The sequence below is a fragment of the Penicillium malachiteum genome (assembly GCF_028827825.1).
Source record: "Penicillium malachiteum strain IBT 17515 chromosome Unknown utg000002l:1.0-8849297.0:1.0-8852440.0, whole genome shotgun sequence".
In the NCBI taxonomy this organism is placed as follows: domain Eukaryota; kingdom Fungi; phylum Ascomycota; class Eurotiomycetes; order Eurotiales; family Aspergillaceae; genus Penicillium; species Penicillium malachiteum.
Window position 1 is genome coordinate 7,441,488 of NW_026643095.1, and position 21,919 is coordinate 7,463,406.

Sequence of the window (21,919 nt, forward strand, 5' to 3'; positions counted from 1 at the left end):
TACATATTCAAAAGCAAAAGAGGTAATTAGGTGGTCAGGAGCGAATAGAGCAAGGTGACTGTTTACTCAATTCTGGTCTTTCCTTCCTCGAGGAAGACAAGGCGAGCATTGCTGACACCACGTTGGTGACGTCTCGAAGGAAGCCATTGGCCAACGATTGGATCTGTGCGGGCTTTGATGATTGCATCTTGATATCCCTCGGCGCCGGCAATTGGGGTATTGAGCTTAGGCCAGTTGACCTAGAAACTAGTTAGTCCAATTATCTAGGTAGATTTGTGTAGGTAAAACTTACATAAAGCATGCCGTGTCCCTGGATGAAGTAGAGGGAATATCCACCAATGATCAACCAGAAGAGCATAAAAATGCGAAGTGGCCAAACTGCAGCGTCTGGCAATTGGCGGGTAAATAATGCAACTAGGAGCATGAACAAGCTTGCTCCAAAGACATAAGGAACAGACTGGATCACAAGCGGTCGGCGGTCGAAAAATAGCTGGATGTTCACAGCCATTGAATCCGATGGAAGATAAGTACCCAAGAAGACATCGAATCCATCTTGTCGGGGACCATCCAGGAAGTTGTTCCGCACATATCGAGTGATAGAGTTTGACAAATCTTGCAGCGCACCCGCACGAGTACGCTTACCTGTCCGGGTGAAATCTGTCTTCAGGGCCCCGGTACCAGAGTAGGATTTGGAGACGACATCCGCATTATCCGCCCAAATATTTCGGAACAGATCCTCGAATTCTCGATCATCATTGGCATTTTCCCCAGTGCGAAGGACGCCAGCATCCATCAATTGGCGGGTTAGGGCCCAGCGGCCTAGCATACTCTGTACAACGTTGGTCCGGTCAAGACAGTCCATGCAATTAGTACGGACTACACTTGATTGTGTTGATCGAATGTCCAGCTGTCCGCCTGGTGCACCGGGAGCTTCAACGCCACGGAAGTAGCCTCCTTGTGCTAAACCATCTGACAAACGATTTAGTAGTAACTCGGCACGGTGCCACTTAAGACCCTTGGTCTCGTTGTGGAAATCAAAGTAGACATAGTGCAGACGATCCATATCTTTCTGCTTCCGATCTGATTCCAGAACATGCATCTTCTCGGACGTCCCATCATTCTCAGCGGTTTCGTAAGAGGATGACAGGAGAGTGCGAACCATCTGCTCATAAGCGCTCTTTACACGCTCCTCTCGGCCTTTTTGGTTGACAAGGTTGACCAGGTAGTTCTCTCCATAAAGACGAATCTGCTCCGAGAAGTGCTTGCGAGCAGCCTCGACCGCAGTGTCTACACCTCGAACCTGGAGCTTCGGTGTGTATTTCAGGTTGTTAACCTCGGCCCAGAACACAGGGACACTACCGCGAGTCTGTACGAAGGAATAAACCTGCAAATCTTGGTTTGTCTTGTCATTGGACATTGATTGCCCACCAGCAAATCCGGACATTCCACCCGTGGAATCATTAAGAATCACGATCTGTTCGGTCTCATTGTAATTCGAAACGTGGCCGAGCTCATCGATACCGCGAGAGAAATACCGGGTTCCCGCTCGGTGTCTGGATCGACGAGTCACAAGTGCGAATGTGAAAGAAGTTGATTTGACTCGAGCAGGTGTGATACGGAGCATGCCGAACATAACAGGGAGGATGTAGGGGTCGACGCCTGGCTGAGGGCCATATCGGATGCCGCTGGTATCATTCTCTCCCAGACTGAAGTCAATCAGATCTGACTGAATGAAGCGATTCCAGAAGAAACGGTCATCGGCGCGCTTCCACATGGGCAACTCGGGAGCACATTGTGATTGACGCTGGAAACTGTTGGTCAGATCCAAAGAATAGGAGAAGTACATGGGGCCGGTGCGAAGTAGATTTTTGATCAGCGCAAGGTAGGTATCTTCATCGGTATCGTGGAGAGGACGTTCGCGCATTGGGAGGAACTCGGTCGCGGCAATTTTGTATACCATATGACCTCGAAGTCGTCCCATGGGCTGGGCTTTGGTGATAACAATGATGTACTTGTCTGCGCGCACTGTCAGCGCCATTGCGGCGGACCGGCCGCGCTAAATCGCAACTTACCCAGCTTCAACTTGATCATTCCTAAAATTCCAGCAATGCTAGATATCCGCTTTGCACCTGGGAGAGGGCCATCATTGAGACGGAGATCCCCAGTTGGTCGGTCCACAACTAGTGTTGGTGCCTGGGGAGAAGAGGGCGATGTGAAAGCATAGTGGGATGGGGATGCATGTAAATTGACATCCCTGAAAAGATGGATGTGAGGAGCCATAATGAGAACCCCAAAGAATTCGAAGTTGTGGTGGTGGGGGAAAGTCTAGGGTTAAAAGGGGAAGAAAGGAAAGAGGATGGGGTATTCTATATCGCCAGGAACACATGATCCACCGAGGCGCAGTGCAATTGGGAGCAGAACAGTGGTCCTAACTCCTAAGTCCACGCAAGCCAGGAACAACACTATAAGAATTATTACAATTCAATAGTTCTATGATTAATATCAATATTATGATCAATTGAATATAGGTAATTTGCTATCATAATTATAAATTGTAAAAATAGTCAATAAACAAGTTGCGCTTTAGTACTAAGTACAAAGCCCTGAAGCTTCTTTGTTCGTTATACTCATCCATGCTAAGGATAGTAACTGTGCCACCCCGCCAACCCCAATATATCTGCTACCGACTTTGTATAAAGAGCAAAATAGCTGTGGATAATGCCGGCAGAATCAATTCCCTATATAACACTAATAATCCCTACTATTCTCAAGTAGTCAGAAGCTTGTTCATAGTACAAATGCACCAGTCATGGTTACAGTAGCCGCCACACCGCCCCGCTCATGTGGCTGGACCAACTTCCGTCATCCACTTCCGTCTGCCTGACCTTCTGACCTTCTTGATTTCAGTGAGAGAAACCTGTACTCAGTTACGGTTCTTTGAAACTTATTTCCTCCTTAATCTGAGCTCTTCACTACACCCGCCGATCATCCCGACCCTTCCCCTCCTCAAACTACCCACCCCTGATTAAGTGACCATGGCATCCCGACCTCAAGCAGGCGCCCGCCCGGGGGCTAAGTTCGCCCAGTTCAAGCTTGTCTTGCTCGGTATGTGACCCGATAAAATATTTCTTACTTGCTGTTAAAGAGCTCTGTCTAACCCGTGCTTTTAAATATCTGTAGGAGAATCCGCTGTCGGAAAGGTTCGATTTCTTTCTGCCTTGCATGTACCGTATTCGAGTGCTAACACATGAACCTTCACTTTCTAGAGTTCTCTTGTGTTGAGATTTGTCAAGGTGAGTAGTTCTATATGTGCTCCATTCAATCTCAGGGGGTTGGATTGAGAAAGCAAAAGCTGACTGGCTGCTAAGGACCAATTCGATGATTACCGAGAGTCGACAATCGGCGCTGCCTTCCTGACCCAGACAATTTCCCTCGATGAGAGCACCACAGTCAAGTTTGAAATCTGGGATACCGCTGGCCAGGAGAGATATAAATCGCTTGCTCCTATGTATTATCGCAACGCCAACTGTGCCGTTGTGGTCTACGACATCACCCAAGCGGTATGTTCAATTATTTTCCGCTCCGTGTTTAGCCCCACTAACTCTCTTACTTGTACATAGTCATCCTTGGATAAGGCAAAGTCATGGGTGAAGGAGCTGCAGCGTCAGGCAAATGAGAATATCGTGATTGCTTTGGCAGGCAACAAGCTTGATCTAGTTACCGAGAGTCCCGATAAGCGGGCAATCCCGACGGCCGATGCTGAAGCGTATGCCCGTGAGGCTGGTCTTCTGTTCTTCGAAACATCCGCCAAGACATCCACGAACGTGAAGGAACTATTCACAGCTATTGCGAAGAAGCTGCCCCTCGACCAGGCTGGCCCTCGAAACCTGCGCGCGGCTCCAGGACCTGGAGTCAACCTACAACCCGAAGCTCCCGGCACTCAGGGTGCAGGTGCTTGCAACTGTTAATTCATGGTACATTCTTTCACTACGTTACTGGGCCTTCGATTAATTTGGTGCCAAAAGGGCCCCTACGCCCTCTGAACAATCGATCCTGACATACCGTCTTTGACCTCGGGGGGGCTTTCAGTGGTACTAGTTGGTTCCATACCTATATCGACAGGGAGACTCTCCGTTCATTGTCCACTAGTCCTCTCGGTTTCTTTCTTATGATCTTTGATTCGCTCGCCTACCTCTCATCCCCTTTTCCTTTTTCCTTGGAGTTCATCGAGTCGGCTATCGACTGGAGAATTTCGACTTTCTTCACGGACGCATCTGGAATTTGGCTTTAGACATGTCGTGGCAGGTCCCGCCTGCTTTTCTCCTTGTACTTCTTGTCACTTCTTACCCCGGCGTCTGCATCTGCTTTTCCTCTTACGTCTTCGTCGTTTCTTTACCCAGAGCCTTTCTCTTTTCTAGTATGCTATGCCCAGATAATAAATTTCTCTTACATTGTATCTATTCATCTGGTTCCAGTCTTTTCCTCTATACTCCGCACTGCTCGGATTATTCTGCATTGAGCTATCAATTTTTTAATGGCTTATTATGTCTGCGTTCATGCGTATCTGGCTCCAGTTCAAGTTGACCAGACATGCTCGCGTGCCCTGCGTTGTTCCATCAAATAGTACTCCGTAGATGGGCATGGTACTATGGATCGTAGTACTAAGTTTCAGACGGCTTGTTTCTCTTGTCCAAAAATCACACACCCAAATAATTATTGCTACACTAATGATATACAGCGTCTGCATTTGAGACTTTCTGAGCAAAATTTCGCTCTCACAGGTGCATTATTAGATGTATGAAGCTCTTGATGCCGATGATGGGGTAGAAATCGAGCTGACCGCCTGCAGGATCATCGGGGCGGATCGCGAGCGAACATCAACTTCCCGTTTTCTTACCCATCTACTTTCCCTCAATCTCTCTCTCCTCCGCTAATTGGCGATTGTGCGGCTCGTCATGCTGCGCTCTTCATTTGCCCCGAGTCGGCAGTTGCTGTCGTCTCCTGTTCGCCAACGGATCCCGTCGCAATGGCTGTCTAAGGCTGGTGCTAGCAGCCGGCTTTCGGGTCAGGTACAACCACCTCACCTTGCACATATCGGGTTCAACATTACTAACAATTGACTTCATTCTAGCGATTCTTTGCCGACTCCAAGCCACCCACAGCTAGCCCGACACCTGCTACCCCATCCTCCGAATCAACCGTCCCCCACGACAGCATCCCCAAGCCTGCGGAGCAAGGTATCGCCAGCCCACATATTAAATGCGCCATGTGTATCACGTACTAATATCATCACACCTCTCAGAAAACAAGGTTTCCGAGTCCTCGTCAACACTGGCTCCTCGTAAGACTGGTCGCTTCCGTCGCTTCCTCTTATATCTGATCCTTACCTCCGGTATCGCCTATGGCGGCAGCATCTTCCTCGCTCTGAAGTCCGACAACTTCCACGACTTTTTCACCGAGTATATCCCTTACGGCGAGGAATGTGTTCTCTACTTCGAGGAGCGTGATTTCTATCGCCGTTTCCCCAATGCCTCCAGACACTCGAACCGCATTGTCGCTGCTCCCCGAGAGGAGGGCAAGCCCGTCACAATCCCCAGCAAGAGCGGTTTGTCATGGACGGTCACTAGTGAAGAGTCTGGAAGTGACGTCTCTAAGAGCGGTCCTCATATGAGTGCCAAGGCCGAGGCGACCAAGTCGGAGTCGCCTGTCGCCAAGGCCAAGGAGGAGAAGCCCGCCAAGGTCGAGGAGGCTAAGCCTGCCCCCAAGGAGGAAAAGAAGGAGGAGAAGAAGGCCGTCTCTCTTGATGAGCCCAGACAGCCCGCTGTTTCCACGATTAACACCATTGAGTTCCTTAAGGCTCAGGATGGTGACGAGAGCGTGGTCCAGGAGCTTGTCAAGACCTTCAACGACATCGTTACTGTTATTAGCGCTGATGAGAATGCCGGAAAGTTCTCTGCTCCTGTTTCTAAGGCCAAGGAAGAGCTGCAGAAGATTGGTGAGAAGATCAACTCTATTCGCAGTGAAGCAGGAAAGGCCGCTCAGGATGAGATTAACAAGGCTCACGCCACTTTTGATGAGTCCGCCAAGGAGCTGGTGCGTCAGTTCGAGGAGGTTCGCGCATCCGACATTGCTCTGTTCCGGGAAGAATTCGAGTCCGAGCGCGAGAAGCTCGCTTTTGCCTACCAGGACAAGATTAACGTTGAGCTTCAGCGTGCCCAGGATCTTGCTGAGCAGCGCCTGAAGAATGAGCTTGTTGAGCAGGCTATTGAGCTGAACCGCAAATACGTCCACGATGTCAAGGACTTGGTTGAGCGTGAGCGTGAGGGCCGTCTCAGCAAGCTGAACGAGCTGACTGCCAACATTGCTGAGCTCGAGGAGCTTACTACCGGCTGGAGCAACGTCATTGACACTAACCTCAAGACCCAGCAGCTGCAGGTTGCTGTTGATGCCGTTCGTTCCGTTGTCGAGCGCACTGAGACCCCCCGCCCCTTCGTTCGTGAACTGGTCGCCGTCAAGGAGCTGGCTGCTGACGACCCAGTTGTTGAAGCTGCCATTGCTTCCATCAACCCTACCGCCTACCAGCGTGGTATCCCATCAACTGCTATGCTGGTTGAGCGATTCCGCCGTGTTGCCAGCGAGGTCCGCAAGGCCAGCTTGCTACCCGAGGATGCCGGTATTGCTAGCCACGCCGCCAGCATGGTTCTGAGCAAGGTCATGTTCAAGAAGGATGCCCTTGCGGATGGCGATGATGTGGAGAGCATTCTGGTTCGCACTGAGACTCTGCTCGAGGAGGGCCAAGTTGATGCTGCGGCTCGTGAAATGAACGCTCTTCAGGGTTGGGCCAAGATCCTGAGCAAGGACTGGCTTGCTGATGTTCGCCGCGTACTTGAAGTCAAGCAGGCTCTCGAGGTAAGATTTCTTCCCCTCCCCCCTCTTTAGTTTATATTGCACTCTTGTATATAATAACTAACATATTCTGTTCCCTAGGTTATTGAAACCGAGGCCCGTCTTCAGTGCTTGCGAGTTGAGTAAGCGCACTTTTGAGCGATGCCGATCTGAAATTATCCTGTACATCTTTGTTCATCTACAGGAACTGTACCTTTAGTTGACCCTTTGCGTTAGACACAAATGCTAGAAGCTTTCCTTTGTGTTCTGACAGTGCGACTGAAGGCTTTATGCCAACTGCCCCAAAATAGTACCTAGGAACCTAGGTATACCTTGTCTAGACCCCTAAACCATTCAACTCAGGCTTTAATTACTTTAGAACCAACACTTGAGGACTTATTTAATTTATCTTGAGAGTTCAACTTGAGGTGATTCGACCGAGGTGCCCACGGAGGCGAGCGTGCTATTCAGATGAGGCGGCTTTAACTAGCCGAACACCTCCCTTGAATACTTCAGTACTATTACTTCTTGAACCGACTGTTTGTAGATCAGAATATTTGGAATTTTTCATCTTCCAGATGTCCATCAATTGATATTTGATACTACTTGAGTATGTCCAGTACGGAGTAGTAGCGGCTGAGTAGTAGAAGCGGCCGGCTTGGTGCAGCAGCGGCGGTAATGGCCATCAAATTGAACTTGACAGCTATGGCGTCATCAGCTTATCAGGCTCCATTGCTCCAGGTGCCGGTGCCATACTCCATTGCCCGGCGCCACTGAAAAATTTCGTGCCAAAATTTCATCTGAGACTTATGCAGCCTGCAGTAAAAGTAATGCTTCGACATCAGTGCGATGTGGAATCGGTAACTGAGACCCAGAGGTAAAATACCTTCTGGTCGGCCGAGCACCCAGGCCCCGTGGTTCCACTTTGGGCTGAGGTATACGCTCTCAGGCTCGCACCCAGGCTCGTACCCTGGATCCTCGCTACTTTCCAGATGTGCATCTTCCCTTGCCTGCTGTGTGGACTCTGGAATGAGTGATTCATGCTCATGCACCAAAACTAGGTATCGGCGAACAATATGGTCAAAAACCGATCATGAACCCCGGCCAGGCGGGGATGTTTGATGATATCACCCAAGTACTGCGTCTCGTATGCAGATGTACAGATTTCTTTGATGTCTGCACCGTCTGGAAACCAGTTCATGAATCTGTCTCGGCGGAGGAGGTCACCTGTCTCACCCAGAACATTATCGAGACAGCTCTCTATCAAAAACCGCGCGTTCACATGCCATTCGTCATCCACCTCAGCGCCGGTATGAATAGGACCATCGACATGATCCCATTCAGGTGTCCATTTACTGGCATCATTCCAGAGCTGGTACAGGTGGTCAGGGCCGTTTTCGACAGCAAAGTGAGCAATTGTTCGCTCGAGGTCTGACGGGAGGCAGCATGTCCAGCTTGGGAGCTTGGTGAAAGGCAAGAGGGCGGTTTCGAAATCCGCGAGCTGGTTGCGATATTGAACCTCAGGCCAAGGGTTATCTCTCATCTCGTCAAGGATGCTGACCTTGAGGTTCTGTTCGTCATTCCAGTCTCCAATAAGTCTCACTTGGACTGGTGGGATATCTACAGGCGAGAGTTTATTTAATACCCGAACCAATGTGTTGCCCTTGTTCCAGTAATTGACGATACGACCAGCGTCAGAGTCCTCAGCTGAGATGATGTAGACTTCCAATATGGTCGGACTAGCTTTGGCTTCAACAAAAGCACATAGGTACTGTCGCAGCGTGTTTTCATTTTTCAACATCCATGAACACTCGAGTTTGGCCCAAGAGATCTTCACTTCCATCCATCCAGGTTGACTATGGTGTCGGATATGCAGCTTGCGCTGACAATCATGGAAGATGTGTTGGCTTATCTCTCTGTGGACATAGCGACTAGCGGAGGATGTTGGCGATGGTTTGGTTTTGACGGTCTTTGCCCGAGATGGCAGCTTCGAAAATGAGGAGATCCCAGATCATGAGACGCAGCTCAACTGGGAGCTTACTGAATTTGCCCAGTTGAGCAAGGCGGGAGGCCTCAAGTTCTTCGTGGACGTTCATTTTGGTTGGTTGCGCAGCGTCATCTTGAACGTTCATCTGGGCAAGAGACACAGCTTCTTGCAGAATGGGAAGGTTTGAAGCCATGATGGAAGCTAATAAGCCATGATGGATTCAAGATTTCTCACTTGATATTCTTGGGGCAGTTGAAGGATAGAAAACCTTAAGGATGATGAAAGTTGAAGAAGATAGTTCTAGAACAAGAACCTTAGAAGTTAGGAGAACTAACCAATTGGTAACAAATGTTTGTCGTTGATTCATATTTACATATCTGTGTGCATCAAGCGCCGGGCGATGGCATGTCCGACAAACGTTGGTGGTAGTGGTAGCCATCAGGCAACAAAGACTAACAGACGTGAACCGCAACTGCCAGCCCTACAGATATCTAAAGTAAGAGATATCTAAAGTGAGAGATAGGTGAGAGATATCTAAAGTAGAAGTAAGAGATAGCTAAATGAGGAGGGATATATTTATAGTATTCAGGTTGAATAAATAGTAAAAGCAAAATCTACATAGTTTAGTATTGGTAAATCTATGGTGGATAGTATTCTGCCAGACGGTGAGGAAACTTGAAAAACAACTGTAACTTAAGTAGGAAAAGATATCTATCAAAGATAATGGAGCAATCATTAATGATTTTGGATCCTGTTGGAAGTTACTAGGTAGTAGGTGAAAGCCTTGAAGATGTTGGCCGTATATGAATGGTACCTAGGTACAATGAAAAGACACAGCAGTGTCTCCCCGAGAATGACCTAAATGCCTGGTCGAGATTCATATTTGGTTTCAAGTCATGTTGATCCACAAGCGTTCAATGTTTCAATTTGATACTAGTATTTTCTCTACCATATATTCCGTATATCACTACCTGCGCTCTAGTTAATAGAAATGATGCCAATTATCTCATGTAAAAACAGTTTATAGTGTGTACAATGATGTCAATTAAATTTAAGGAAGATATGGTCAAGATATTGCACTTTAAAGATTGCAACCACCTGGGCATTCAAGTATACCTAAACGTTTGAACCCTTATGTTGTTATATAGTATGACTACAACTATGTGATTGGGTTCAATATAGTTGGGTCGCCCAGAGAGGAACATGATCAACGCCGCTTTAGTGCCGCGCGTAACCAGAGGATGATCGACCAGCATTACGTCCTTGCAGACCCTCGCATTAGGTCCCGCAAGTGATCCGCTGGGCTCCATACTCGTCTTTCATCCATGCTCCAGATATTTCCTTTTACTAATAAGTCATGCCTGTTATCTCTCTAAAGAGCGTGGCAACCCTCCATACATTGCCTTGACGTTGGCCCTTATGTCCCAACGTGCTCCACCCCCCGCACGAGACCCAATGTCTCCGCCAGACAGGCCACATCATGTCACGGTTCAAGGTACACGATCACCACATCGATCCGAGGGCACCTCATTTCGGCGCGCAGCTGCTCCAACAAGCGATGGTCGGGTCAGTGGGGAGCTTGAAGGAAGCACCCTAGGGAGTAGTTCCCGCGACGGGGATCGAAGAACTCCGAACCCGCGGCGGACCCAGAGCTCTGGCGGCTTCTTGCTCGACTCTTTACCTCGTGCAAGCAGTATCAGAATCGGTTCACTTCGCTCTCGCCCATCAGAGCGCCCATCAGAGAAACGGAATACCCCCGAGCCCGATATCGTGGTGCACAAGAAACGTTCACGATTACCATGGTCTCGCCACAAGACCTCTGCCTCCGAGTCGGCTGCGACCCCTTCCACATCCTCACCGCAGAACACACAGCAACTTCCGACGCCCTACCGAGAAGACCAGCAATCTGAGACCTCCCCATCGCCCCAACCACAAACCCAAGAGTCAGAGCGGACTACGACCGGCCTTGATCGAGATTCTTTACAGATTGTGAACTTGGCTTTGAACTTGAATGAATCGCGAAGAAGAAATGTCTCTGGATTTCCATTGGGATCTACTGGACACAGGCCATTATCTGTGTCTCAGTCTTTGAATGCGCCAATAATGCATGGTTCATCCTCAAGGGAAAACCGTTCATCGCAAGACCATCCATATCGCAATTATGGCCAGTTTTCGGAAGATGAACCTCTACAAACACAAGCTCAGGGACAATCTCCAGTGGTAAACTTCTTACCCGCAGCTGTGGTGAATGACAATAGAGCATACGAGTTCTCAGATAGCACGCTTGCCCGTGCAGAGAAGGCTCGTCGCCATTTTGATCTCTTCCATGAATACTTAAGGCTCCTGCCTCTGCTGCCACCTCTTCGGAATGGCCCATCTGTTGACGGCGCCGATTCTTCATCTATGTCAAGTCCCAATGTGATAAATAATCGGGAGTATAATCCATTGCAGATGGTTCGGAACAGACGAGTCAGATATCGGGAGAAATGCCCCATCAATGCAGAAGCAGAAGGCTGGCATGAAACTGGGAAAGTGCACGAATGGATAAACACCATCGAGAAACAGTATCAAAATAAGGTCTTTGATGAAACACAGTCCATCAAGCTTCCCGATTTCAAACACAGTCATCAGCGAGTCCCTGTAGGAGAAGCTGAAGACCACGAGATGATCGCTGGCTCTCCCCCATCAAGTCTAAGACATGTTAGTCGCACAAATAGTGTGAAGGCACCTAGGCTACGTCTTGACTGGAAAACCTCTCCTGCAGAGCTAATTGCAGATGCTGCCTGGGTTGAAGACATTGCAAACAAAGCCAAGATTGTTGACAAAAATGGTAGCAAGATATACCCTGATCCGATGGAACTCATCATGGTGGACTCGAACCCGGAACATGCTGCAGCTAAGAAAGGACAATTGTCAGTTGACATGGAAATTTCTGCTGACGATGGTCTTTCTTCTCGTCATACATCGTTGTCAAGTCATCATCCGGCCCGCGCCCATGAATTTAAGAGTGTGGGCCGGGGCCGCCAGAAGCATAGATTCCAAACTCATGCTCAAGGATCAAGAAGCCGCAGTGTCTCCAGTTCCCGAAAACGCTCACGATGGGATAAAATGAAAATGCGGGCGGGTAGCATTTCAAGTGATTCCAGTGGGGATGAGCGTAGATTCGTGGACTGGAAGCACCGCACTTTGGAGCATTCTCGACGAGATTTGGAAAAGCTCCTTCACCGCACTTTGCCAGACGAGAATCAGAAATCCCGCAACAAGTTGGCAGTTGCAGGTACTTTTAATGCAGACCGCAATCCGCCACACTCCTCTCAGCCTCTATCTATCAACACTAAAGCGCGCCGCGCGGCCAGGAAAGCTTCACTGTCTTCAACAGGGAGTCTTGATGATCGATATAATCCAGGGGCTTCCTTTGAAGGAATGGAAAGCACTGCACCGAATTCTCCTGCGCAGGTGGCTTACTTCCCCAGTATCGCCGTCAATCTGTCACCACCTTCAAGTCGATCTCCCTCACCAGCAAAGAAAAGCCTTCGTCACAAAATCGTTGCCCGTCATGAGCGAAGCAAGAGTAAGCAAGGGGACCGGGAGTTCCGCGACTTCGAGGTGGACAGCCCTATTCCTGAAGTACCGACTCCGGGTATATTCTCGCCTTCGTCTGAACAGACCGAATCTACATCCAAACTTGAGCCAAGTCCTCTTCCTGATATCATGTCGTATGCCGACGATCAAGGGAATGAAGTCAGTAAATTGGATTCTTCCAGAGGGCGCAAAGGTCAAAATTTGCCTGAATCTAAGCTTCGTGGAATTTTCAAAGGCCCAAGCCGGATTGCAGAGCGCGTTGGGAATGAAGTTTCTAAGGTTGGGGATTTCATTTTAAAGAAAGATCTACCCATAGACTCCCGAAAATCTTCATCTGCAACCACTCTTGCGTCTGACTCAAGTGATTCTGAAGACGACGAAAGAAGATTGGATAAGCGCTCTGGCCCCAAGGGCCTTTTGCGACGTCTACCAAATATTGCAGATGAGCCTGGGCGTCTTATTCGTCGAGATTCAGACAAAGGCACCCCTCCGAGAAGCCATGTGCCAACACTTCCAAACTTCACATCACCATTGAGGCAGGATGGTCGAGGTGGATCGGCTGAGGCAGTGGATCTCGGTAGTTCTCGCGAGCGTGAACGTGAAGGAGCACCTGCATTACGAGATGGATCTAACAGAATTGGTTTATCTCGAAGCAAGACATTCGATTCTGGCCCTTCCTTGTCCTCAAGCCGGGGTCACACCAAGCTACAAGGGATCAAGGACCCTTCAATACCCTACGGCATGCTTCGCCCACCCGTAACTGGGCTTGCCCAAGCATCACCCGGATCTCCTACAGAGAAGAGACCGCCTCTCACAAGTGATACAAGTTCATGGAGTATTTCGGGTCGCAGCCTGCAAACACTCAAAGACTCAGGCATTCCAAGAAAGGCAGAAGTGGAAAGAACCAGCACCCTGATTCTCTCATCTGGCATCAAAGCGCGTGAGATCATACGAAGAGCTCATAGTATACGCGATCCACCCGCGCATTGGCTGCAGAGCTCTTTCGGATCCACTGCATCTATCCCCCGAGTACCCAGGATTGGTGAATTTGACCTGGCCGCCCAGAACTTCCTGCGCCGCTTCGAAATAACACAATACTCTTTCCAACAATCCATGCATCATTTCACCACCGCTACCTCATCGCCCCTTCGTTCGCAGTTAAAGGACTTGGAAACTCTCATTAACCAAACCCTCACGCCCCGTGTACGAGCTACTGCTGATGAAGCGGAAGACCTATGCGTTCAACTTAATACAACCAGCACACTTGCGGTCAAGTCGCTCAGCGATGCCCTCGACAAAGGAATTCGCAAGCGTCGTCGTCGAATGAGGTGGGTTCGACGAACTGGCTTCGTCGTACTTGAATGGGCCCTCGTCGCAGTGCTGTGGTGGGTCTGGTTAATCGTCATGGCCTTCAAGCTTGTGCGCGGTGTATTCCGCGGAGCCATATCTGGTGCAAGATGGATTCTCTGGCTGTGATGGGCTTCAATTTTCGAGACTTGATATCTCATTACGCGGTGTCATGTCTCGTTATCTTTTTCTTTACTTTTATTCTTGCTGTGTTATAATTTTCATGTTGGCTTCTTTGCATAGCGTGTTGTATATACCCTCTGGTCTGGACCTGCTGGTCTTGAAGCTTCTTACTGTGATTAACTAATAATTGTACATAATAGTACCGAGGGAGTAGCCCTGAAGGTATAGGCCTCTTTTACAATATTAGGCCTCTTTTGTAGGCTTCTTTCTTCCTTCCCCCACCCCCCAGGACCTGCACATGTGCACACCGCCGGCACGTCGAAGGTTTCCGCAGGTCCGCCAATCCAAGGAACATAGACCCCATCTAGGAAGCCAGGATAGAGAATACGCATAGGCCAACAACCACAACATTGAAATGTTCTGTCCTGAAAAGTCCCAAGCCCAAGCCAACCTCCACACTAACCCATTGCATCAAGATAAGCTATGAAAGGATATACTAGTTTTACACAGAAAGGCACACAGGCAGATACAGTAACATCACAATGATCACACGAAAACGCTTTAAACTGAAAAACCTCTTGGATAGAACCACCTATATCTCCAGGCTCCACGGCTCGATTGTAAAACACATCAATATAACCTAGTCTGCAATATACACCCTCGCATATCCACCTTTAAATGTTGATTATATCATACCTACCTGAGTACCTAGGTATCTACCACCTCATCCAATAGTCCCACCAATTTGAACTTGATACACTCCCTAGCGACTCCTAGAATCTAACAAACCCCATCAGATCCAGCAACAACATGATGACGGAAAACCCATTTCTCTGTCAAGGATGCTATATTAACGATATCTTCCAGAATACAGAGCTCGCCTGTATTGACGACTCGCGAAGCCGGTGTTGCAGCTGCTTCCAAATCGAACCAATAGGCTATTCAGTAAATAACATCCATACACAGAAGAACTTTGAAGTTTCATCTGCCTCTCTAACTTCATAAATAGATTCCACCAGTTCTCGTCAATTTTGTCCAAAAGGAGTACGAAAGTACCTTCCTACTGTTCTTTGACTACCTCTGGGAGGCCCCAAGCTGGAGGAAGACGCTGAACGCCGACGAACTACTATATACGCAACGCCGCATTTTCGAATATTTCAAGCGCCACGCTTGTTCAGACTGGGCATATATGGATCACGAAACGTATGGTACAGGCCTCCACAGCTATAGATACCTACTACATCTTAACCGGAACGCTCGCCAGGTCGCAGTACACAGCGTCTACTCACAAATCCTGTCCGATAGTGTCCCAGTAAGACTAGTGGTAGAAGTTAGGAAGACAGAGACCAAAAACCACTAAGAATGTTCAAATACCTACCTGGCTAAAAATATCACTTGACCATATAAGAGCACATCCTAAAAAGACCTCTCTCCGATCTACATAAAGCCTATAACCAGCCACCAGGCTAATTGTTAGGTAGACTTTAGGTAAAAGAAAGAAAAGGAAGAAAGAGGCCTATACTACCAGGTACCTATACTATACATACCCACCCTACCTATACTATTTAACCGAGCTTCCCGACCAATCACTCGTATATCTCGTCTCGTCTCGTCTCGTCTCGCCGTTTACTACTCGGGTGTTCGTGCTTTTCTTTTAGGTGCCAGGTCTGCTGGCTCTGCCAGCCCAGACGCCTGGCGTACTTTGTTTCATTTTGCTTCAAGGTTACCTAACGACAAGCCAGTTTGCGGGCTACTACCTAGTATACTACATACGAGGCTCAGGCTTGGGTGTCACACGGTGCTACTAGTACTATGCGAATGTTCCAATTTTGACACTGTGGCCCTGTTGATTTCGTGCCAATATAAGTAGGTTCTCGCCCGTTCCTTTGTATTTAGCGTCTGCTTCCAACTTGAGCTTGGTGCCTCCCAGAGATATTCAAAGAAAAACTAGGAACGTGCTTTCGTATTCCGCTTGAACGAACTTGACCAGAACCGGTGGAATCTACTAGTATTCATATTAGACTCAGAGATGTAACCTAGGAACTTGAAATCTAACGTCTTAGAGAGAGAGTGTGAGTGTGTGTATGAGGACTTACCAAATACCCCATGGGTTCAAGTTCAATTTGGAGGCAGATGGAACAGCGACTTTTCGAATCGTGTACGTATATACGCTGAGTCTAGATTACGGAGGATATCATTCATGACGAGATACTAGTACTATGTAGCATCCTCGGCAAATAAACGGGGTTTCAGAAGCTACACCTGGGCATATAGTGTTGTTTTCAGAGGCCGTAGTGGTGTTCACGTTGTTCCAGATATTGGAATATTGTGATCTACTGGCAGTAGGTGGGTGTTAGGCTGCCAGTACGGAAGTTCTCCAGGGCTGTGTAATGCCCATGGTGAATTAGGACTTGTATCCAGATGTCCATTCTATTCTGTTAAACATTCTAATTTATGAAAATAATGGAACGCATTCAATTTCCCTTCACACCACCTCGTTCGCCCCTTATGACACAGGCATCGACAGAATGATGACAGTACTCATATGAAGATCACTCAAGGGCCTGCCAAATGTACCCAAAATTCCAATGATCATCTCACCATCCGGGGCTGTGAAGTGGAAGTATTCGTTTGGGTTGTTATGATGGCTGCCCCAAAATACCTCCCGCCCGTAGTTGGTAACCAGCCTCAGCGAAACAAAGTTATAATGCCCAACCCGAGGTGAAATGGAAACAGTTGAAATGACTTCACCCTTGGCGCCGTTGATTGGCATATGAAATCAGTCTTCATTTTTCCATGTTGGACCAATTCCACTCATTTGGCTTTTGATCTGACGACGCTTGATCATCGATAAGGGTGCATAGTCTGCCCGAAGCCCGTAAACCAAAGTCCCAAAGCCGCGTTCCTTTTTGTAGCAAGTCAACTGCCGGAGAGCACGAGCCTCACTTTTGTTTTTTGCCCATATCAAAGGCTGATATGCTTTCAGCTCAGGGGGAAATTCATCAGTACATGGAGGGGTTTGATGTATGCGCAAATTGGGCAAGTCCCAAATGGAAACGCCCGTTGCTGAGGGTGTTCGGGTGATCTGGAGACTCAGACAGAGAATTTGAAGGTCCGCATTTGAGCTCAGAGATCCAATATCTTCCATTGTGAAAATGGAACTGGAGTCGTCTGTCAAGGGAAGCGTCTTCAACAACGGACTGCGGCTCCATATTTGCCCACCGTTTCCATCCACGTGAAAGTTTTCATCGGGTCGTTCCTCCCCTTCAATTGAATCTCTGTTCATTGGGCACTGCACCAGACCAATGCGAGATATGATGTCTACCATGCCTGTGGGTGTCTCTCGTTCACCTACATGGCCTGTAAGTCCGACAATAACCATTCGCTCAGCTGCCATCATCAGCCTTTTGACACGATGAGCCTCAATGTCGCCGAAGCTTTCCTTTCTTCCAGAGTGCAAAAGAACTGTGATGCCGACGACGTCTGTCTCATCTCTCTCACTAACCTCATTGTTTTCGGGTGGGGCGTAGATTTGAGGGTAATGCAGGATGAATCCTTGGATCCAGTCCCCATCCTGGACCTGCATGGTATTGACTGTGTACCCATCTTGGCTATCCGAGGCTCCGAAAAGCCTCAGATCTGGATTATAGTTTCGATGAATCTTAACTCCCAGACCAACGAGATTCTTTTTGAAATTCCAGAAGATTTTGAGCGTAAAAGCGCTGTCGATGTCATTCCAATCTCGAACCCAGAAGACCGTCTCGGGGTGGTATTTTTTCGGCTTTGGAATGCTCACTAGTGGAATCCAAAAACAGGTCGCTGATTTCAAAATCTGGGGGTCCAAATCGATCGTCTTGCCGTTGGTAGGTTCTTGTCCAGGATATGCTGCCTGGCTTAGGTATCGCTCCACGATTGGCTCACAGACGGTCCAAATGCGACGGCGGTTTGCTACTCCCATGAATGACCCTTCCATACCATGATACGTCTCTGTCGCTTTATTTGCCCATAAGCAGAGGCGATGCAGAGACTTTCCATGGGCTGAACTCGGAGCAGTGTGATCGAAATCATCATCTTGATCGTTTGGATTCGGCGAGCTTTCAATTTCGTAACATTCAAGGGCTCCGTCGTTAAATATCTCCAGCTCAAAAAACCACGGCATATTGAAATCCAGCACTGGATGCCAGAAGGTTGGGCTGTTCCCAAATGATCGATAAAGATGTGGGGATGCCTGGAGGATGTTGATGAGACCGGATACATCCAGCCAGGAAAAAATCTTCTCAAGCAGCTCAAACGGTAGCTGTGCGAATGGGTCATCTCCTATGGCTGCTCCTGTGCATGATCCTGCCCATTTTTTTCATCTGTATCCTCCCAAGCATCCACCATCTCATCGCAAACACCCATGTCAATGTACACTGGGCCAGTAGCACCTCTTCTCCTGGTATTGCATCCCAGTCAGAACTCCTAGAATGTACCAACATTCCATAGTCAGTACCTAGGAAACTAAACGGGCCTATTTCTGCGATACTGTCCAGAACCGAGTAGAGAGTTTCCTTGTCGATTTGTGGAGCCGACAGCAACCAATCATCACATGCATCACGGTGGCTTTTTGTCCACTTCACGCCAGCTTTGTGGGCTAAGACACACATGAAAATATCCAAGCATTTTGTGTGAGAAGGGTAGGCACTAGGCATTTTGGTACTGTGCCCATATGTTTTAAGCGCAATGCCATTTGGGAAGTTTGGATCGTCATCTTCAAAAGAATCAAGGTCAATCATCCCGCACTTGTCCATCCTGCCTTCGCCCGATACAAAGCATTTTGTGGTAGAGTTCGCATATGGATTGAGACCAGCACATCTAACAGACTGAGTCCAGATAGCCCGCTCTTCCGAGAGGATATCAGGATCATAAGTGTGATCCTCTCCAAGCCTCAGTGCCTTCAATAGGGTCCTCGTCACCATATGACTTCAGCTCTTTGACTGTTCGCTCTAGGACTTCTAGCTTTGAATCCAATCTTGACTCCCAATCTGACTCCTCGTCTTGTTCCTCATCTGGGTCCTCCTCTGACTCTTCCTCTGACTCCTCGTCTTGTTTCTCATATGCCTTCTTCGCAGAATGTATGTGCTCAATCATACATCTTGCATCAGACAATCTTCGGGCTCGTTTAAAGCGCTCTGTGCGTAACTTCGAAGAGATCTGACCACCGTAGAAAGTACCGCCACAAAAAAACACAGAAGGCCTCCCAGTCCCAGTCATCCGATCCAGCCATCTCGAAAGATTGATTTGATAGAATTTTTTTGTTGATTTTCGGGATTTTTGATTTTCTGCTCACGTTCGGATAGGTTAAAAGGGAGAAAATGGAAGCAATGTAAAATCCTAGCACGTTGGATTAGAATATGTGGAATGAGGAAGTTGGGTGTGGGAAAGAGAAAGAGATGCGAAAGAGGGGAAGGTCATGAAATCTGTCAAACATTGATCTTCAAACGGGCAAACTGAGACAAAGTCAGATACCGGTAGCCGAAACGTCTTTGTTGAAGTTTCAGGAGTATCACGGTATGATGATTGTATCATTGATTCATTGTTTATAGATACCCGCTTGTATAAGAGCCTCAGGACCCACTAGTTGGTGCCTGAATTTGGCCTAACTCTGCCTTAATCTAACACATCGCCACATCTGAGATCAACGCGCATACTGGCAGCCTCAGACCAAAGTACATCTATCAATTGATGCGGGTTATTGAGTTAAATACTAGAAGGTTCAACGGGATAAGACATAGTTTGAGTCATGTTTCGTTTGTCTAGGTACTGGGAAGGTATACACAGGTAATATCATGATCTTGCAAGTGTTGACTCTCCAGTGAAGATTCGACCAAGTAGAATAGTAGTTCCTTAGATTTTGAAGTTTATAGATGTTGGATAATCCGAGTCATGACCGTCAGTGATTTGGTATATGGCTTGGTCGTTTTATTCCTTATGACCTGAAATTCAGGCCCAGGGTCGAAAGATGTTATAGAGAATGCGAGTGTGTGTACGGAGTACTACTGCTAGTATCAACCTTGAAAGAGGCAGTACTAGTAGCTAGTGTGCACTTTCCTATAACTCTACCAGTATTGATAAATTTCGTTTTAAGTACTAAATCCATATCACCTACGTCGAATGCCATACTACTGTAGTACATATGTAGATGCTGTGGGTAAATGGGTCGGGTCGGGTCGACCCATTTCCCATCCCATGGGACTCCCATGGGACTCCCATCCCATATCCCATCCCATATCCCAGTGACCCCCGAGTCTTAATGAAATTCTTAGTAATTTGAATTATTTGTGATCCATCTAATCCGATTTTTGAATTTTCTTTTCAAGTTCTCTTTTGAATCCCTTTCTCCTCCCAAATCAACTTCGACAGAATACCACATCAACTACTCCGTACTCTATCATTCCTACGGAGTGGACGTATTAAAAAAATTTTCAGCCTCCAGACTCCGACTCCTTTTTCATTCAACCACCTGGACAGCCTCTCCGTGTTATTCTTCCTCTCTGACCCGAGGTCGTTCCCTTGAAAAGTCTAAAGTGCTATTTTTATGACACTATGGGCTACAGAGAAAATGTGCTGTCGTGGCTCCAGACTGATTTTGGACGAGTCAAAGTTGGTCAGAGCAACCAAAATCGTCCGAGTCGCATGAATCCTTCTCAGTCCATCGTAAATGAGAGAAACGCACCACGGATTACCAATTATTTCGAGCGGACTGTATGTCTCTAGTGTCCCACTTTGCCTCCCTTTTCAGCAAATAGGAACATTCTATGCCAGGACAGTTCCTAGACTGAATCTTCAAGTTACTAACTGCTAAGTGCGTTGGTCTTATTTTTGATAGTCTAAACCTCCACACAAGTCACAAGAAGAGTGGGAAAATATCCAGGCTAGGATGATTCGAGAACTACCAGTTCGGGTTCTTGAGGCTACAAGTTTCTAAAACTTACTCACCGTAGATCAGGCTACCTCAGCTTGGTCCAACTTGGCATCTGCCAATACTAAACGGCAGAATCATCTAGCGCCTTCTTCTTCTTCTTTTGAAGAATGCAGAATTTCATAACACGTTGTGCTTTTGAAGAACAGCAAAAGGCTCTTTCCTCCCTGCCAGCAGATTCAAAGATGTCCATTTCATATGATTGCTGGATCTCTCCATCCTCGCAGTCTTTCATGGTTCTAACAGGCCATTTTATCGATAAAGATTTCGCTCTTCGTGAAGTCCTCCTTTACTTTAAATGCCTAGATGGAACTGAGACCACTTCCTGGAAGGCGAATGCTCTGATACAGACACTTACCGGTCATGGAATCCAGGACCGGATCTTTGCGTTGACAGTTGACACTACATTATCAAACAAAGAGACGTTTATGCTGCTTGATGCTATCAGTCATACTTCTCTCTCTTCTGATATCGAAATCCTCCGAACTCCCTACCTCACTAGTATTGTTAAACGATGCTTGAATCGGATTCTTAAACGCATCAAAGCTTTACCGCCCGATGAGATAAAACATTGCACTTTGATCAGGAGGAAATCAGTGTGAGCCCAGGCCATCGCGCGGGGTCATTTTCACGATATTTCGCATACCTTGAACAAGCTCCGCTATCTTCAAATCCATACGATCGAATGTCATGAGCGCGCAGAGACATTCAAGAACTTCCAAAAAGACATCAATGGAGAAAAGTTATTGCTCATTTCCGACGTCAAAACTCTGTGGAATTTGACTTTTCTCATGCTTCGTCGAGCCAAAAGACTTCGAGAGTTCATCGCCCCATTCTGTGCCCACTATGGCTATGAGAAACTGCTGTTAGACGATGAAGACTGGTTCCAGATTGACTATCTTCTTTGTGTTATGGAACCATTCGTCCAAGTCATGCATAATCTCACACGTGGTGGATATGCATCGATACAGTCTGTGCTGTATTATTACCAAAACTTGCTTGAGTCTCTTGCAGGATCAATGAAGCAGCTTTGA

The 21,919-nt window shown here is 47.6% G+C and overlaps 9 protein-coding genes across 9 annotated transcripts; 5 read left to right on the plus strand and 4 right to left on the minus strand.

Annotated features, from left to right (window-relative positions):
- Positions 1–62: 62 nt before the first annotated feature.
- On the minus strand, positions 63–2,280 carry N7483_005761 (putative phosphoinositide phosphatase (Sac1); the record flags this gene model as incomplete). Its single annotated transcript, XM_057089198.1, has 3 exons — positions 63–239; positions 293–2,016; positions 2,073–2,280. The coding sequence occupies 3 exons, from the start codon at positions 2,278–2,280 to the stop codon at positions 63–65; spliced, it is 2,109 nt and encodes a 702-aa protein (XP_056949027.1).
- A 755-nt stretch (positions 2,281–3,035) lies between these two features.
- On the plus strand, positions 3,036–3,968 carry N7483_005762 (Rab family GTPase; the record flags this gene model as incomplete). The annotated part of the gene is made up of 5 exons (XM_057089199.1): positions 3,036–3,105; positions 3,181–3,200; positions 3,267–3,293; positions 3,369–3,560; positions 3,621–3,968. The coding sequence occupies 5 exons, from the start codon at positions 3,036–3,038 to the stop codon at positions 3,966–3,968; spliced, it is 657 nt and encodes a 218-aa protein (XP_056949028.1).
- A 987-nt stretch (positions 3,969–4,955) lies between these two features.
- Positions 4,956–7,032, plus strand: N7483_005763 (MICOS complex subunit MIC60; the record flags this gene model as incomplete). Its single annotated transcript, XM_057089200.1, has 4 exons — positions 4,956–5,069; positions 5,132–5,237; positions 5,303–6,909; positions 6,988–7,032. The coding sequence occupies 4 exons, from the start codon at positions 4,956–4,958 to the stop codon at positions 7,030–7,032; spliced, it is 1,872 nt and encodes a 623-aa protein (XP_056949029.1).
- Positions 7,033–7,942: 910 nt separating this feature from the next.
- On the minus strand, positions 7,943–8,686 carry N7483_005764 (uncharacterized protein; the record flags this gene model as incomplete). The annotated part of the gene is made up of 1 exon (XM_057089201.1): positions 7,943–8,686. One exon carries the CDS (start codon positions 8,684–8,686, stop codon positions 7,943–7,945), a length of 744 nt encoding a protein of 247 aa, XP_056949030.1.
- Positions 8,687–8,816: 130 nt separating this feature from the next.
- N7483_005765 (uncharacterized protein) lies at positions 8,817–9,065 on the minus strand (the record flags this gene model as incomplete). Its single annotated transcript, XM_057089202.1, has 1 exon — positions 8,817–9,065. One exon carries the CDS (start codon positions 9,063–9,065, stop codon positions 8,817–8,819), a length of 249 nt encoding a protein of 82 aa, XP_056949031.1.
- A 1,226-nt stretch (positions 9,066–10,291) lies between these two features.
- N7483_005766 (uncharacterized protein) lies at positions 10,292–13,930 on the plus strand (the record flags this gene model as incomplete). The annotated part of the gene is made up of 1 exon (XM_057089203.1): positions 10,292–13,930. One exon carries the CDS (start codon positions 10,292–10,294, stop codon positions 13,928–13,930), a length of 3,639 nt encoding a protein of 1,212 aa, XP_056949032.1.
- A 2,773-nt stretch (positions 13,931–16,703) lies between these two features.
- On the minus strand, positions 16,704–18,882 carry N7483_005767 (F-box protein; the record flags this gene model as incomplete). Its single annotated transcript, XM_057089204.1, has 2 exons — positions 16,704–18,221; positions 18,397–18,882. 2 exons carry the CDS (start codon positions 18,880–18,882, stop codon positions 16,704–16,706), a joined length of 2,004 nt encoding a protein of 667 aa, XP_056949033.1.
- Positions 18,883–20,509: 1,627 nt separating this feature from the next.
- Positions 20,510–20,891, plus strand: N7483_005768 (uncharacterized protein; the record flags this gene model as incomplete). Its single annotated transcript, XM_057089205.1, has 2 exons — positions 20,510–20,668; positions 20,793–20,891. The coding sequence occupies 2 exons, from the start codon at positions 20,510–20,512 to the stop codon at positions 20,889–20,891; spliced, it is 258 nt and encodes an 85-aa protein (XP_056949034.1).
- Positions 20,892–20,995: 104 nt separating this feature from the next.
- N7483_005769 (uncharacterized protein) lies at positions 20,996–21,919 on the plus strand (the record flags this gene model as incomplete). Its single annotated transcript, XM_057089206.1, is given in 2 exon segments — positions 20,996–21,481; positions 21,494–21,919. 2 exon segments carry the CDS (start codon positions 20,996–20,998, stop codon positions 21,917–21,919), a joined length of 912 nt encoding a protein of 303 aa, XP_056949035.1.